Source organism: Microcaecilia unicolor, chromosome 10, assembly GCF_901765095.1.
Source record: "Microcaecilia unicolor chromosome 10, aMicUni1.1, whole genome shotgun sequence".
NCBI classification, from domain to species: Eukaryota; Metazoa; Chordata; class Amphibia; order Gymnophiona; family Siphonopidae; genus Microcaecilia; species Microcaecilia unicolor.
In genome coordinates this window covers 170,287,892-170,304,869 of record NC_044040.1, presented here as the reverse complement: position 1 = coordinate 170,304,869, position 16,978 = coordinate 170,287,892, and the positions used below count along the sequence as shown (strand labels likewise).

At 43.4% G+C, this 16,978-nt stretch overlaps 1 protein-coding gene across 1 annotated transcript in view; it reads right to left on the bottom strand.

Annotated features, from left to right (window-relative positions):
* Nucleotides 1-3,826: 3,826 nt before the first annotated feature.
* The window catches only part of LOC115478729 (dynein assembly factor with WDR repeat domains 1), a 124,007-nt gene continuing 110,855 nt past the window's right edge, over nucleotides 3,827-16,978 (bottom strand). The window contains exon 13 of the mRNA XM_030216293.1: nucleotides 3,827-4,251. Coding sequence (XP_030072153.1) covers nucleotides 4,217-4,251 — 35 coding nt within the window. The 3' untranslated portion in view covers nucleotides 3,827-4,216. The remainder of the gene's footprint in view (nucleotides 4,252-16,978) is intronic.

Here is a 16,978-nt window from a genome sequence, read left to right as displayed (position 1 = left end):
TGTGCTGAATATGCTTTTATCATTAAGTTATTATTGCAAACCACTCAGTAAATTGTAGCATCTCAGATTTCAGAATGAAAAAGGAGTGATATGCAAGCAATCCAACTTCTGTGGCTGAAAGTTAGAATATATCCTTGCAGTAGGAACAGACTGGATGCATCATTTGTTATTTTTTGGTAGTCATTTACTGTGTTACTCATTTGATTGAGCTGTGTTTTGCACTATAGTTATTCTACTAAATATCCATCTTTGTTTTTTCAAATTGGGTTTTTGCCTTCTGAAGTTTATCTGTTCTCAGGACCTGACAACATTCTTATGTCTTGTTTGATATCCTTGTGGTGTCTTCTCCATGCTTCACCCTTTCAGTTACTTTCTCACGACATTGTTCTATATTATTAATAAATACTGTATGGGTTATGACCTTTTCTTAATGATTGTTTTGGATTCTCCTATAAATTGTAGACTATATTTTTTCCTATGTTCATTTTTTTCTAAGCCCTGTTTTATATAGCTTTCTATTGCAGTGAGGTTTGCATGTGATATAATTTGTAAAATTGAGAAACAGAACATGAAAAAATAATAATAAATAAATATGGGACATCCAGTTTGAAATGACATAGAGTCTTATTTTCAAAAGAGAAAAACGCCCAAATTCCGACCTAAATCGGGAGATGGACGTCTTTCTCTTGTGGGTGCCCAAATCGGTATAATCAAAAGCCGATTTTGGGCGTTTCCAACTGCACTCTGTCGTGGGAACGCATAAAGTTGACGGGGGCGTGTCGGAGGCGTGGTGAAGGCGGGACTGAGGCGTGGTTATCGGCTGAGCAGAGATGTGCGTGCTCGGCCGATAATGGAAAAAAATATGCGTTTTAGCGAGAATTTAGGGCACTTTTCCTGGACCCGTTTTTTTCACGAACAGGTCCCAAAAAAGTGCCCTAAATGACCAGATGACCACTGGAGGGAACCGGGGATGACCTCCCCTGACTCCCCCAGTGGTCACTAACCCCCCTCCCACCAAAAAAAAAACTAATGTTAAACACTTTTTTCCCAACTTGTAAGCCAGCCTCAAATGTCATCCCCAGCTCCATGACAGCAGTATGCAGGTCCCCGAAGTAATTTTAGTTTAGTTAGTGCTGTGCGGGACCCATGCAAAGAGGAAAAATCGGAAGAAAAAAAAAAAAACAAGCAAGTGCAGTCAGGGACGTCTAAATTACCAGGATAGTAAAAGGGGAATCAAACCAGCAACCTTCTGATTACAAGCTCAGTGCTCTAGCCAGTGCACCACTGATTAGACATCCTTCCCTTTCCATTAAGTCCCTCCAAGTTTCTGTCAGCCAATCACCGCTGTTTAGCTGACACAGATGTCAGCTAAATGAGCTGTGATTGGCTGACAGAAACATAGAGAGACTTATGGAAGGGGAAGGACGTCTAATCAGTGGTGCACTGGCTAGAGCACTGAGCTTGTAATCAGAAGGTTGCTGGTTCAATTCCTCCTTTTACTATCTTTTAATTTGGACGTCCCTGACTGCACTTGCTTGCTTGTTTTTTTTTTCTTCCGATTTTTCCTCTCTGCATGGGTCCCGCGCAGCACCAACTAAAGTAAAATTGCTCTGGGGACCTGCATACTACTGTCATGGAGCTAGGTATGATATTTGAGGCTGGCATAGAGGCATCTCAGGGGGACCAGTGCACTACGAATGCTGGCCCCTCCCACGACCAAATGCCTTGGATTTGGTCGTTTTTGAGCTGGGACGCTTTGGTTTCGATTATCGCTAAAAAACAAAAACGCCCAGCTCAAAAAACGCCCTAATCCAATGTATTTTCGAAAAAAAAGATGGACGTCCATTTTTTTCGAAAATACAGTTCGGCCCGCCCCTTCACGGACCCGTTCTCGGAGATGGACGTTTTTACAAATGGGCGTTCGCGTTCGATTATGCCCCTCATAGTGATCGGTCATCAGCTATCCTGTTCCTCAGCTTTGGAATAAGCTGCCTCCAGATTTGAAAAGTGAGTCCTATTATTCTAAACTTAAAGCTTCACTCAGAACTGAACTGTTTTCTTGGCTTTTTCATCCATGGTATAACAACTTCTACCACCTCATCTCCCTTCCTTTAACTCTAATAATATCAGACACAGTAGGGAGGAAGTAGGATTATTGCTACTTTGGTTAAGATTATATAGCACATTATCCCCCTGATTCTATGAAGGTCGCCATAAATTACGTGGGCAGATTTAGGTGCGGTTCCAATTTGTGCATGCAATTTAATTGAATAAGCCAATTAGTGCCAATAATTGGCTTAACAAGCAATTATTGGCACAGATTTAATTGGGTGTTACATGCATAAAGTCAGGCATAGAATCCATGCCTAAAATTTACAAATGGCCCAAAAAAGGGGGCACGCAAAGGGGGTGGTCATGAATGTTTTGGGGCAGGACGGAGTTATGGTTGTGAGTTATGCGCGTAGTTACAGAATAATGGTGTTGCATGTGTAAATACAGGTGTGGACATTTGCATCACATTTTCATTGGTGCAAATGGTCGCACCTAAATTGCATGCAAACATAACACTTAGGCGCTATTCTACAAACCATACTGAACTTTAGGCGCAGCTTACAGAATAATGCTTAAGTGAGTTTTTCAGGTGCCTATTTTTTGCCACCATATATTGAATCTAGCCCTATAATATGCTGATTCTAAACAGGGGCAGCCCAAGACAATCTGCCATCTCAGCCTGCGCCACAGTCTGGCATCTCTCTCCTTCCCTCCTCAACCCTCTTCCCCGCTTTTATCTTCTTTTTTTCTCTTCCAAAAGGCAGCAGCAGCAGTGATTCCCTTAAGGCTTCCCTGCTGTCAGCACTGGCTTCCTGGCTCTACTGCATCCCGCCTCTGAGGAAACAGAAGTTACATTAAGAGGCGGGCCGCAGTAGGGAGAAGAGGTCGGTACCAGTGGCAGGGCAGCCTATGGGAATCGCTGTGACTGCCACCTTTTGGAATAGAAAAAAGAAGGTAAACGCAGGGAAGAGGGTTAAGGAAGGAAGGGGGAGATGCCTATCCATGGAGGGTGCTGCCTCAGGCCCCCACCTCAGTTGACCTAGTGGTAGGGCTGCCACTGATTGTAAATTCCCTCCCTCCTTTGCATTCTGTGTTGGTGTGCCTTCTGTGATTTATATGGTCGTGCTCCCCACCTTGACATCCTTGATGAAGGGAGGTATATCAACATCAATAAATTCTTTGTCCATGTTCCACCTAAACTCCACCCCTGAACACTTGCACCACATGTACTTTTAGAATGACCTAATTTTCTATGAGCCCATTTACATGCAAAGCAGGGGGATATCTATTTGGGGGGCATCAATCAGGAGGAGAGGGTCTTTGGGGAAGGTAGCATCAGAAGAGGGCTTCTATTCAGGGAGCATAAGGAAGGCAGTCTTCAGGGAAGGGAGTTGTCAGGAGGGGAGGGTCTTCAGGGTGGGGGGAATGAATTGGGGGGGCATCAGCAGTTTGGCCAGTTCCTCTAAACAGCAGCCCAGGAGAATCAGTCTGCAGTTTAGCAGAGTTATTCATATAACTGCAGGAGTGACTAACCTGTAGTACTGAGCTACTGCAAGTTAGTCAATCTCGTGGGGAGTTAAGTTGTGATTAAGTTGTGTTCACAGTATTAAGACTAATAAAAGTAATATTACCTGGTCTCTTAGTCAGAAAAATTTTAATTCAATGAAAAAAATGCACTGTTTGGAAAATGAAACAGGTGTCATACGGTAAAACAAATCAACAGAAATTTTAGAAGATAAATACTATGTCATGTCAATTATTGGCAGAATTTTCCCCATAAGTACATGTAATTCATACAAACTACATAGAACACTTATATTTAAAACAAAGGTACAAGAAATACAAAAGTACACAAAGCAGCATCTAAATGATACTGTATTGTATAGGGAACACGGTTCAACTGGATCATGATACAATCCACACTAAGAACAAAACGTAATAACATAGCAACCCCTGCCAAGATGTGCCTGACCTACTTCAGCAATCCTATTTCTCAAGTACTGTGCACATAAAACAGATCTACATTAGTAGTTCTAAGAAATAAAGAAGATACAGAATAAAAGCAGAGAGATACTTTCATGGTCTGTTTCGGTGATTCGCTGCTGTAGGTAATAAGTCTGTATGGCAGCTTAAAGCACATGCCTGTGGAATTCATACGTCTGGATCAACGCCATATTCTACAGGTATTATCTTTGCTTCCTGGTGTGCAAAATAAAAGAGTAAATAAGTTGGTTGCTCTTCATGGTTTTCTTTAAAATCCCTTCTTCCCATGCTTTAGGAAATCCAGGATTCAAATCTTACTTTTCTAACAGACAATCCATATGACTTTGGGTACACTGCTTTAAATACAAACTTTAGGGGCCAATTTACTAAGCTGCATTATGGGAATAATGAGCATTATCTGCCAATAACGCAGCTGAATGCAAGATCCATCTGACTTACTCCCTAGTATATGGGTGTAACAGCAATTGCATTAACCAAGCTCTTACATTTTTTAGTTAATGCCAATTAAAATTTTAAAAGCTTTTATATTCCACAGAAGTCTTCAGATGCACAATTGGGGGTAATTCTATAAAACAGGCATCAACATTTACACAATTATGCATATAAATATTTAGAATATTAGCATATATGTACACATGCATGTATATGCCAATATTCTGCCTAAGTGTTATTCTTTAACTACATATGTATCTTCATCAGTGCATCATTTACAGGCGGACATACAGATAGGCGAGTATAGTTATGTGCATAACTTACAAAATACTATAAGTTACAGTGGTGGAAATAAGTATTTGATCCCTTGCTGATTTTGTAAGTTTGCCCACTGACAAAGACATGAGCAGCCCATAATTGAAGGGTAGGTTATTGGTAACAGTGAGAGATAGCACATCACAAATTAAATCCGGAAAATCACATTGTGGAAAGTATATGAATTTATTTGCATTCTGCAGAGGGAAATAAGTATTTGATCCCCCACCAACCAGTAAGAGATCTGGCCCCTACAGACCAGGTAGATGCTCCAAATCAACTCGTTACCTGCATGACAGACAGCTGTCGGCAAAGGTCACCTGTATGAAAGACACCTGTCCACAGACTCAGTGAATCAGTCAGACTCTAACCTCTACAAAATGGCCAAGAGCAAGGAGCTGTCTAAGGATGTCAGGGACAAGATCATACACCTGCACAAGGCTGGAATGGGCTACAAAACCATCAGTAAGACGCTGGGCGAGAAGGAGACAACTGTTGGTGCCATAGTAACAAAAAAAATGCCTGTGTCGGGCATTTATCTTACATACGGTATCTTCAATAAAGTGGTTTGGATATTATATTGATCTGCTAGTTTGTTTTCCACCTAAGCACATATACCCATATGTATCCTACTAAGCTAGTATTCTATAAAGGAAAGTGGTCTACATTCCTTTATAAAATAGATGCCTAGCAGGTGCCCTCTGAGTGCCTGATGATAGGCAGATTGTTATAGAATTACTCTCTGTGAACTCAATTCTGTAAATGGTGCCCAAATTTGGATGCCACAAAAATGTGCGCCATACACTCTTCTATAAACGGCGCCATTTACAGAAAAGCGCTTAGTGCTGTGATCTATGCCCAACTTTGGATATGAGGATTTATACCAACTGAACCCCGATGTAAATCTCCACGTCTAAATTAGGCAGAGATTTATTTATTTATAGATCATTTATACCCCGCCTTTTGCCACGGAACACAGCCCCAAAGCGGCTTACAATGAACTAAGAAGAGAGTTACAATGACAGTTGATGGCAAGAAGGAAGGGAAAATAAATACAAAAAGTAAGCTGATGAGCAGCAGGGAGGGAAAAGAACAGAGAGGAAAGAGAGGAAGGAGAAAGAGGAAAGAGGGCAAAATCAGATCTTGACTCGCCGAGTCACAGAAGATAAGATTGTCCCATCAAGGCTAGGAACCGGTCACCAGGTACTCCAGCAGGCAGAACAGTGAAGGCGGGGGTAGGGCAGAGCTCAACAGCTGTTAATCCGTTCCGGTACAGAGCTCAACCAGATCGGGGAGCAGAGGCAATCAGAAGACAGGCAGCCCCCGACAGCTGGGGCACCAGCAGTACCGGGAATCCATGCTGGGATAAACCTGTGTGCCGTTAGTCCACGGTTGGCCGCAGGATCGTCGAGAGGATGCAGGGCAGATTAGGCTAGACTACGGTTCTGGGGTCGCACAGTCCGTCGTACAGACCCCCACTCCATGCTCCACTCCCGCTAAGAGGATCAGGACTCCGTGACCGCCGTCCCTCCTGCGACAGGACCGCAGCGCTGAGCGCAGCAGTTGAACCCCGCACTGGGTCCCACAGATGAGTTGTCCCGCGGCGTGCAGGCCGCCCGATATCAGCCTCTCTCGGTGTCGCGAACGGCAGAAAGCAAACAGGAATCAACCCAAAGATAGTCAGGGCTCCGCGCGGCTCTCACAGGGTATTGGAATTCTAGAATATTGCGTGCAAATCCTAGAAATGAACCGACTCGCCCATACCCCTTCCATGACCATGCCCCCTTTTCGGATCTGGGCAGAAAAATTTACACACACATCTTCATAGAATAACAACTATAAAGATGCGTGCATAAATTCCAATTATTGCCAACTACAGTCAATAATATCTGAATTTTCTAATGAAATTGTCAAGTTGGTTAGAACTGATTTGGAATTGATTTTGGAATGTAATGCTGCGTGGCTTATGCTATTCTCAGAAAAAGTTAGTGTTTTTTAAAATAGTTTTTCTTTCCCATGTTGAAACTCCCTCCCAGGTATGTTTAACGTCTAATGTTCTGGTTATCCTAACTATCATAGAGGGCCGGTAGTTGGAGGAAAACTCAGGGGACGCCTTGAGACTTTTGTGGTTTACCTTCGGTTGATCCCCAAAGACCCAGTCAATTTGACTTCCATGGCTCATGAGTATACAGGAATTCAAAGAATAACAAAAGAGAAAGTATTATTGAGGACAGTGGGGTTCACTGGTCTGATAATTTGTTACCCTTGCTGATGTTTTTGGACCATTCAAATTGACAGATTGATTAGGGAAGAAACACCCCACGCTCTGCCCCAGACAGCGCCTACTTGGCCAAAAAATATAAAATATTTCTAGCGCATGGGTAGCACATACACATTAGAAAACGAACCATGGGACACCTCAGTGCGCCCTGTTGAAAGCCCTTTTAAGCTGCAGTAAGTAGCATTAGTGCTTACTGTAATTTAGTAAAAGGAACACATAGAATCTCACCAGGCAAATAATAAAGTTTACAAATTACAACAGGATCAATATCAGAAAACTCTAAGATTTCTAGAAATTTTTTAAAATTATCTCCATAGGAAAAGCTGCCTAAGTCTTAGGAAAATTAAGAATCAACACATCTTATTTGGTTTTCTAAAATTTCCATTGTTGATGTAAAACCAGACTGTCATTTATTTGAGCTACAGTAAGTCCTTGTAATTGCATCTGTGGTTCCAACTTACTAAAAGGAGACTCAACCTTAGTCAATCTAACATCATGCTCGCCCAATTTTGCTACAAACTCTTTGGAGGAGAATATAGATACCGAGGAGCTCATTTTTGAAAGAGAAAAATGTCCAAAAAGTGTCATAAAGCACCACTTGAACGTTTTTTTTTCTCAAAACATCCAAATCAGTATTTTCAAAACCTATTTTGCAGATATTTATCTATGCAGTTCATCTGCAGTGCATCCAAATTACAATGGACCATGTTCGGGGTGTTTCGAAGGCGGGATTAGGGCATACCTAACACGTTTTACAGCCATAATGGAATAAAACAAAAACATCCAGGACTAAAACTAAGACGTATTGATCTACACCTGTTTTCAGAATGAATAAGGCACAAAAAGGTGCCCTAAATGACCAGATGACCACTGGAGGGAATCAGGGGTGACCCTCCAGTAGTCACTGACCCACTCCCACCCCCAAAAATGTGAATAGAAATATGACTTACCGGCCTCTATGACAGCCTCCGACATTAAAGTCAGGTCTATTAGAGCAGCGTGCAGGTTCCTGGAGTACTGTAGTGGTCAGTGCAGTGCACAAGAACTAGGAACCTATCTCCCTCTCCCTGTCTGTCACACTTGTGGTGGAAACTGTGACCCCTCCCAAAGTCACCAAAACCCTATTGCACCCACATATAGGTGCCCCCTTCACCCATAAGGTCTACTGTAGTGGTGTACAATGGGGGACCATATGTTTTGGGTAGGTTTTGGAGGGCTCAGGGGACAAGATGAGGGAGCAAAGGTGAGATGTGCACCTGGAAGCATTTTCATAAAGTGCACAGAAGTGCCCTCTAGAGTACCCCATTGCTCTCCTGGGATGCTGGGGGACCAGTCTACTAAATTGCTGGCTCCTCCTACATCCCAATGACATGAATCTGTAAGTTCTGCACTTCTTCTTTTTTTTTTTTTTTCAAAAAGGGACCAAAAAACAAATTGTCCAAAGCAGAAAAGCTTGTTTGAAACAGTATTTTCAAAAAAAAATTTTTGACTTTTTTTTTTTTAAATGACCTTCTTTCCTATTCAGATTTTGGAAATTTTGTGCAAATAGTCCAAAGTTGGACTTAGACGTCATATCGAAAATGTCCCTCCTTGTCTATTAGTCTCAGAAAGAAACAGTCTGCGCGTGAGACTACTCTCCATATATGTAGCAACTGCACATCGGTGGGCTTAAAGCCTAGCTCCCTGCTGCAGGTAAATCAGAAAAAGACATAACATTCTGGGAGAGGTATTGACCACTGGACCCACAGAAAAACATCCAAAGGACCACTTGGTGTAAAAGCTCCTATAATAGTACAAATGGGGAAGCCAACATTCAACAGACATAACACAGAGCTCAAAAGAAGGAAGCAGAGGAGTCCAATCGTAGGAGCTCAAAGAAGCTCCTGAATTCTGGGAGGAACCCTGTACCAATATTACCAAACTAGCAAAATTAGAAGTGTTCATACCTAAGACTGGATATAAATGTCTTTTCGTAGGCCCAACACCGCTGCCAGGATCACAGGCTTCATGCATGCCTTCCTTTTCCCCATTATTCTGTGCCCATTAAAAACACAATGTCAAAAACACTTGATAGCACCAAATGACACTGAAGGGTCACTAAAAGAGCCAGATGTGCTCCTCTGGTCTACTACTACTACTACTACTATTTAGCATTTATAGAGCGCTACAAAGCGTACGCAGCGCTGCACAAGCATAGAAGAAAGACAGTCCCTGCTCAAAGAGCTTACAATCTAATAGACAAAATAATAAAGTAAGCAAAATCAATTAATATGTAGAGGAAAGAGGAGAGGAGGATAGGCAGAAGCGAGAGGTACAAGTGGTTACAAGTCAAAAGCAATGTTGAACAGGTGGGTTTTCATCTAGATTAAAGATGGTCAAGGATGGGGCAAGACGTAGGGGCTCAGGAAGTTTATTCCAGGCGTAGGGTGCAGCGAGACAGAAGGAGCGAAGTCTGGAGTTGGCAGTAGTGGAGAAGGGAACAGATAAGAAGGATTTATCCATGGATCGGAGCACACGAGAAGGGGAGTAGGGAAGGACGAGTGTGGAGAGATACTGGGGAGCAGCAGAGTGAATACATTTATAGGTTAGTAGAAGAAGTTTAAACAGGATGCGAAAACAGATAGGGAGCCAGTGAAGCGACCTGAGGAGAGGGGTAGTATGAGTAAAGCGACCCTGGCGGAAGACGAGACGGGCAGCAGAGTTTTGAACCGACCGGCACCAATGGCTGTGAGCTGCGGCTGCATATCGTGGAAGTGGGCCTGATTTAAAAGAGGCTGCTGACAGCACCACTCCACGACTCTCACTTGGAGAATCCAGTCACCTCTTCTGTCGGTCCTCTACAGTATTCCAGATAGAAACTTCAACAGCTGGGGAAAGTTCTCAGTCTTCCAAAACTGCCATAGAAATGGGCCCAATTTTAAAGAGGTCACTGACGTCAACACTCTGTGTCTCTTGCTTGGAGGACCTGGACACCAATACTTCCTCTGTTGGTCCTCTGTGATACGTACTCTAGTATGAAACTGCAACAGCTGGAGTAAGCTTTCAGTCCTACCACGGGTTTCTCTTTATAATTTTAATGCTCAAGAAGTAGCATTTTTTGTATTATTTTTTGTGACGCTAAAATTGCATTCCAGACCACAGCTGAGAAAAATCAAATTCTGAAATATTTTTGTCCAGAAACAGCTGTGTATATAATATTATGAACATCAATTTGAAGGCCTGAAGCTTTGCCGTGGCAGGTTTCTTTAATGCTAATTTCCTTCTAAAGTGTGGGAGCTTTTTGCTTACCTTGACCTCTGAGAGGGGCTAAATCTTTCTTGGTTTGGCCGAATCCATGCTATTAAGACAATGCTTTTGCCAAAACTTTTGTATCTGTTTATAGCACTCCCCTGGCCATTCCGGACAGCTTTTTTGTACAATTGCAACGGAAAGCTTTTGCATACATCTGGAGAAAACGTCCTAGAGTGCGCCAGTGTTAGGGAAAGGGAAATGGGACTTGATATACCGCCTTTCTGAGGTTTTTGCAACTACATTCAAAGCGGTTTACATATATTCAGGTACTTATTTTGTACCAGGGGCAATGGAGGGTTAAGTGACTTGCTCAGAGTCACAAGGAGCTGCAGTGGGACTCAAACTCAGTTCCCGAGGATCAAAGTCCACTGCACTAACCACTAGGCTACTCCTCCACTCCGTTATACCAGCTGAAAAGTAGAGGCGGTATGGGGGTCCCAAATTTTAAAAAATACTTTCAGGCTACCCGATTACATATATTTACAGAGTGGCTTTCACATTCAATGAAGGCTTGAGTTCACTTGGAACAGGCCTAGCTGGGCCAGATCCCACTTTGGGCGGTGGTCTGGCTCCCTAAGAGGGACCTTTGGAAAACAATTGCTATGCTCCACCTTAGTATAGCGTTTCCGCTACACACAGTACGTTTTGCAGGGTACCTTCTTCCCTGATAGGCAATATTACTTACAAATGGCCATTTGCTATGTCCTAGGATTTTGAGACAGAGGTGTTGGATTCATGTTATAAGCTCTGGGAACAGAGGGGACTTCGCACTCTGGGCCAGGTTTGGGAGGAGGGAGAAAATTTGCCTTTTTTGGACCTACAGGATGAATATGGGCTGCCTGACACTCAAAGATTTCATTATTGACAGCTTCATGATTTCAACCTTCGTAGGTCTAAAGGTGAATTGGGAATAAAGGAGACACTCTTACAGCGAGTCTTGCAAGGAGGGGGTCACAGAGGATGTATCTCCTGTCTTTATAAGGCCCTTCTGTTTTCCACTAATCCTATTGTGTACCACACCAATAAATGGGAGCGAGATCTGGGTATTTCCCTGGAGCCCAAACAATGGGAAATTATATTTAAATATCTATTAAAAGTGTCTATAGCCAGTAGTTTGGTGGAAAATAATTATAAAATACTTTATGGCTGGTATTAAACCCCATGGTGACTTTTTAAGATGTTTAATTATGGCATACAGCACTGCTAGCCACATTGTGGAGAATTTGGTGATATGTTATCATATCTGGTGGTCACGTCCTGTGTCCCAATCTTTTTGGACTGTTGCTTTCGGTCTTTACATCAAATTCTCCAGTTCTCTATCCTTATAAAGTACTGTTTGTTTCATGTTAAACCAGTGGGAGTGCAGCTAGAATATCATAAATTAGCTTCTGCGTTCTTTACAGCTTGCAAGATTTCCATTATGGAGAGAGTACTCGGTAAATTGGACCATATTCATCAGATGACTAAACATAATGCAATCAAAAATGGTACCCTGGTTAATTTTCATAAAGTTTGGGACACTTATTATGCATGGTGGTCACCTGGGACAGTGCTGTAGCGAGGGCTAATGGCACCCGGGGCGGGTCGCCACTGCGCACCCCCCCCCCTCCGGAGCGCAAACCCCCCCTCCAGACCACATTCTTACCTGCGGGAGGGCCGATCTGCCCCGAGTGCACGTCACTCGGAGCTGCGTCGGCCCCGCTGGTTCCCTGCTCTCTCTGCCCCGGAACAGGAAGTAACCTGTTTCGGGGCAGAGAGAGCAGGGAACCAGCGGGGCCAGCACCCCCCCGAGCGCATGCACCCGGGGCGGACCGCCCCTCCCGCCCCCCCTTCCTACGCCACTGACCCGGGGTGGCTTAGCCTTCTTGATCCCCTTCTACCTATGTCAATCTCTTTAACTGGACTTGCTCTGACCAGATTTAATTGAAGTCTATAAGTATGCTTATTAGAACTCTTGGCTTCTTGGGGGGGGGGGGGAGGAGGGATTGGGAGGGATGTTCTATTGGAGGGTTTTCAATAATGTTAATATATGGACTTTCTTGAAATTGTTCTGCTTTATAGGTTCAGACAATGTCATGTATTTCTATATTTTGTCTATTGGAAATTTCCCCATATAATAAAATTTATAACGAAAAAAAAAACTCAGCACAAAAACATAAATACTGAGAGCCAATTCACTGGTGAATCATTATTACGTAAGAGCTTGAGGGCAAAAAGGAGAAATTAGATCTTACCTGCTAATTTGCTTTCCTTTAGTCCCTCTGGACCGGACCAGGATTGGACTGATGGGTTGTGCTCGCCTTCCAGCAGGTGGAGACTGAGAAAAAAAACTGTGACTCTAGAGAGCCAATAAGAGCCCTGGTCATGTGACCCTAGCCTCAGTATTTGACTAACAAAGCAGGAAAGAGAGAAAGAAAGACCTTCTGTGCCGTATGGAATCCTAGCAGCCACAAATTCCTCGGCAAAGCCGAGTACTAGAGCTCACCAGCAACTCTCACCAGAGAAGTGGTATGGCCCATTTGTATTAGAGCTCACCAGCAACTCTCACCAGAGAAGTGGTATGGTTCACTTAAAGTTTTATATATATATATAGTAGCATCTGGTTTTTTTTAACCATTCCACATGTGGTAAAGGAACGAATACACTTCCAAACTTAATAAAGGAATCTAAAGAGTTGACGGAACATGGGAGGGGCCTGGTCCGGTCCGGAGGGACTAAAGGAAAGCAAATTAGCAGGTAAGATCTAATTTCTCCTTCCTTAGCGTCCCTCCGGACCGGACCAGGATTGGACTGATGGGAAGTACCAAAGCAGTAATCTGAAGGGAGGGATCCTATGAAAACTGCTGAGAATATTCATACTGCATAAACCGCCTCCTGGCGACAACGAACATATAGTCTGCCTCATTGAGCCAAAGAATGAAGGGAAGACTAGGTCGCCACCGTACAAATGTGCACTGAGGGCACCCAAAAATCGCTATGGTAAAGAAAGAAACCCGCTTCGGAAGTTGTGGAATATGTTGTAATACTCTGTTAAACTGCCCTCTCCGTGAGAGGACACATAGAAGTTCTCATGTCCTTAAACCGTGGAGATATCGTGGGAGACAAACGAACAAACCCTCACGCCTTCTGGCTAGAAGGACAAACCCAATAAGCAAAAACCGATTGGGAAAAGGTGAAAACGCGAAAGTATAGTACACCGAAAAAGAAGAAACCAACTGTAGAAGTACTCCACACATAGACCCACTTGCTGCTTAGAAAAAGCAATGGCTACTAGAAAACACTGCTTTAAGCGGAAAACCTTAAAGAAAAAACAATGGCTACTAGAAAACAACGCTGTAAGAGGAAAGCCTTAAAGGAAAACCAGAAGAAAATAGCCCAAAACGAGGACCTATCTGAGCTTGAAAGAATAAGAATGTGATTTGAAGAGGATTTCGGACTGTTGGGCAAAGGAGACTAAGATCTTTGGAGCAAACGAGAAATTCCAAAAGGACGAGGGAAAAAATTACCCCGTATCAGACCTGAGAAAAACCGGCAAGAGCTGCAACCTGCAGGAGAATAGAAAAAGAGAGTAATCCTTTATGAAAACCAAGAAAAAATACACCAAGAACAAATAAGAGAGACGAGGCTCAACCACGCAACCGCCGCATAGAAAGCAAATGCGCTCTTAAGTAGCCAAGCCCACAAAAGAGCCAAACGATAAGACAAAATAAAGCCTGGTATGGATGAAAAATGGAACGTATTTTATTATATTTATTTATTTGATTTATTTAGATATTTATTTATTTTTTATAAATATGAGACAACGCCAGAGAGCTGACGGAGGAAACACGTATAGAAGGTTGAAAAAACCACTGATAAACGACGGCGTCTATCCCTGCCGCCGTCGAGACTGTTACTGGATGTAAGAAGCAAGAAATGTTTGGGAGACTGAAGGCAAAAAAGAGATAACCCTGAAGTGACACAGTAAAGTAGTATCAGATGAAAACACTGAAAATATAAGAGTCCATTCTCTTGAAACCAGGGTGAGACAACAAAGAAAAAATGACTTGTAAATTACAGTTACGCGCATGTCCAACTATGTCAGGAGTCTCACTGACTGCAATCTCAACAGTATCCTCTTAGTTTCTCCTTGGCGGATGACATAACCCATTGCCATGGCAAAGACCAACAGAGCTCTCACCGCCTCGCTTGACACTAGGGGAACTAAATTCACCTGAAAAGGTAAACGAATTGCTGTGGTCCCCAAGGAAAAAGAGAAAAAAATACACAAATAAGCTTCTGCCAAAAAGTGCACTGCACGAAGCAGCCCTATGACGGATCGAAGGTGCTTGTGACAATGACTTGATACTTCAATAGCACGATTGACGGCCCCGAGATTCCAAATAGGATGAAGGAAAATTCCTTCTTGGGAACTAGAAAGTAAAATTGTAAACTGCAGAATAGAGCAAGGAAAAGGCCGAAAGCCCAAGGTCATCAAGAAGAAAAATAAACCAGGATGCTTGCAGAGGAGATGGAAAACCCTGCGCCAACCTGACTAAAGAAAGAAAGAAAATTAAAGACATTGAATGAAAGATCAAATGAGAGGCCCGGCTACAATCACCACCCAACCTAGAGACTGCAAGAGATGCACCCCCCAGTGCGTGACCTGACAACTCTGTTGATACAGACTTTCTTTAATGAGCTAGTCATCTAGGTAAAGGTGAAATGAGGATCCCTTGTTTCATGAGCGCCACAGCTACTACGACCAGAATTCAGGTGAAAGTGCGGGGAACTGCCGCAAGACAGAAGAGCAGAGCACGAAACTGGTAATGTCGCCCCAGAATCATAAAGCGCAATAATCTGCGGGGAGTCTGCGGAAAAGGAATATGTAAATAAGCCTCTGACATATCCAAGACCGATAAAAACTCTCCTCGCCACACTGCCACTATGACAGACCGAAGAGTCTCCATACGAAAACTTGTGACCCTGAGAGCGCGATGAACATCTTTTTAGATCTAAAATAGAACCGAAGGGAGAATGCTGCCAAAATGACCGGTTAATGGCTAAACAAAAACTAGCTATTTTTCGGGTTCTGGGGAGGAGAGGAGAGGTGGCTAAGGACACTACATAAATAGGGCCACCTACCCCAGCCCTATCTCTGAGGCGTCCCATAGCTGGTTAAGTTTCGAATATAGCTGTGCAGCAGCTATGGTAGCATGCTCCGGACAGTATTTTTTTTTTTGGTATAGGTTCAACCATTTGTTCATTATGGACGTCTGATTCACTGGCTGATACTTTCCTGAATCTCCCCAATCCTCGTATCATGGTCATTCCTCCTGCCTCACTGAGAAGTACCAGACCCACACTCAATAGATATGAATGTGGTATTTGCAAACTGAATTGGCCACAGGTGGAAACAGGATGCTAAACATGATGGACTTTGGTCATTCCCAGAATGGCAATACTTACGGCATAAATGCACAGGCAATGAGTGAGGCCCCTTCCAATTGAAAGGAAGCTCTGGAGTGAGGGCGGATAGAATGAAAATGAAAAGGGACAGATTTGGAAAATACTGTAACGGAAAGGGTGGTGAATTTGTGCCACAGTCTCTTGGTGAAGACGATGGAGACAAGACTGTATCTGAATTCAAGAAAGCTTGAGACAAGAACAGAGGAACTCTAAGAAAGAGGAAGGGAGAGTAGATGGTATGGATGGGCATACCGGACAAAACCAGAATGTTTACAATCTGCCAATGCAGACTTGATAGCGAAGACAAAAACACAATTAGATGGTTTGAAGAACTCCCACCATCTTTAAGTGGAAAAATATGCACATTGAAAGGATGACCTTCTTCCATAAGTGGTCATATGTCCTGTAAGTACTAGAAGAAAGCTAAGATGAAATATGAGAGGCTTCAAGACAGTTGGAAAGTAGGGAAGACATGAATAAAGCACGCCTTCTGAGGCAGTTGAGTGATTGGCTGCTTGGTAGACAGGACTGTCCCTCAGAGAATATGAGAGAGCTTATATATCCCCATGGCATCTGAACAATCTGCTCTATGCCTATAGAGAAAGATTCTTAATTCTTAAAACACTGTATAATACTACAGCCATTGAGGGAATAAAGAAAGTTTCTTAAATTCTTAAAACACTGTATAATACTACAGCCATTGAGGGAAATTCTTGAAAGGAATTACCGTATTTTTCGGACTATAAGACGCACTTTTTTCCCCCCAAATTTGGGAGGAAAATGGGGGGTGCGTCTTATAGTCCGAAGGTAGAGATTTGGCTGGCTGGCTGGCTGGCTGGCAGGCCGACCACCCTCCCTCCCTCCCTCCGAGTTCGGGATCGCCCGGCCCTGTCACCACTTCTCCCCTTACTCATGCGATCTTCCCTGGTGGTCTAGTGACGTCGGGGCAGGAAAGAGCGCCCTCTTTCCTGCCCAGCGCGCTGCTCTCCATCCTCCTGTATGCAGCCTGACGGTCTCGGCGAGATTCAAAATGGCCGTCGAGACTTCAATTCTCAGCGGCCATTTTGAATCTCGCCGAGACCGTCGGGCAGCAATGCATACAGGAGGATGGAGAGCAGCGCGCTGGGCAGGAAGAGGGAGCTCTTTCCTGCCCCG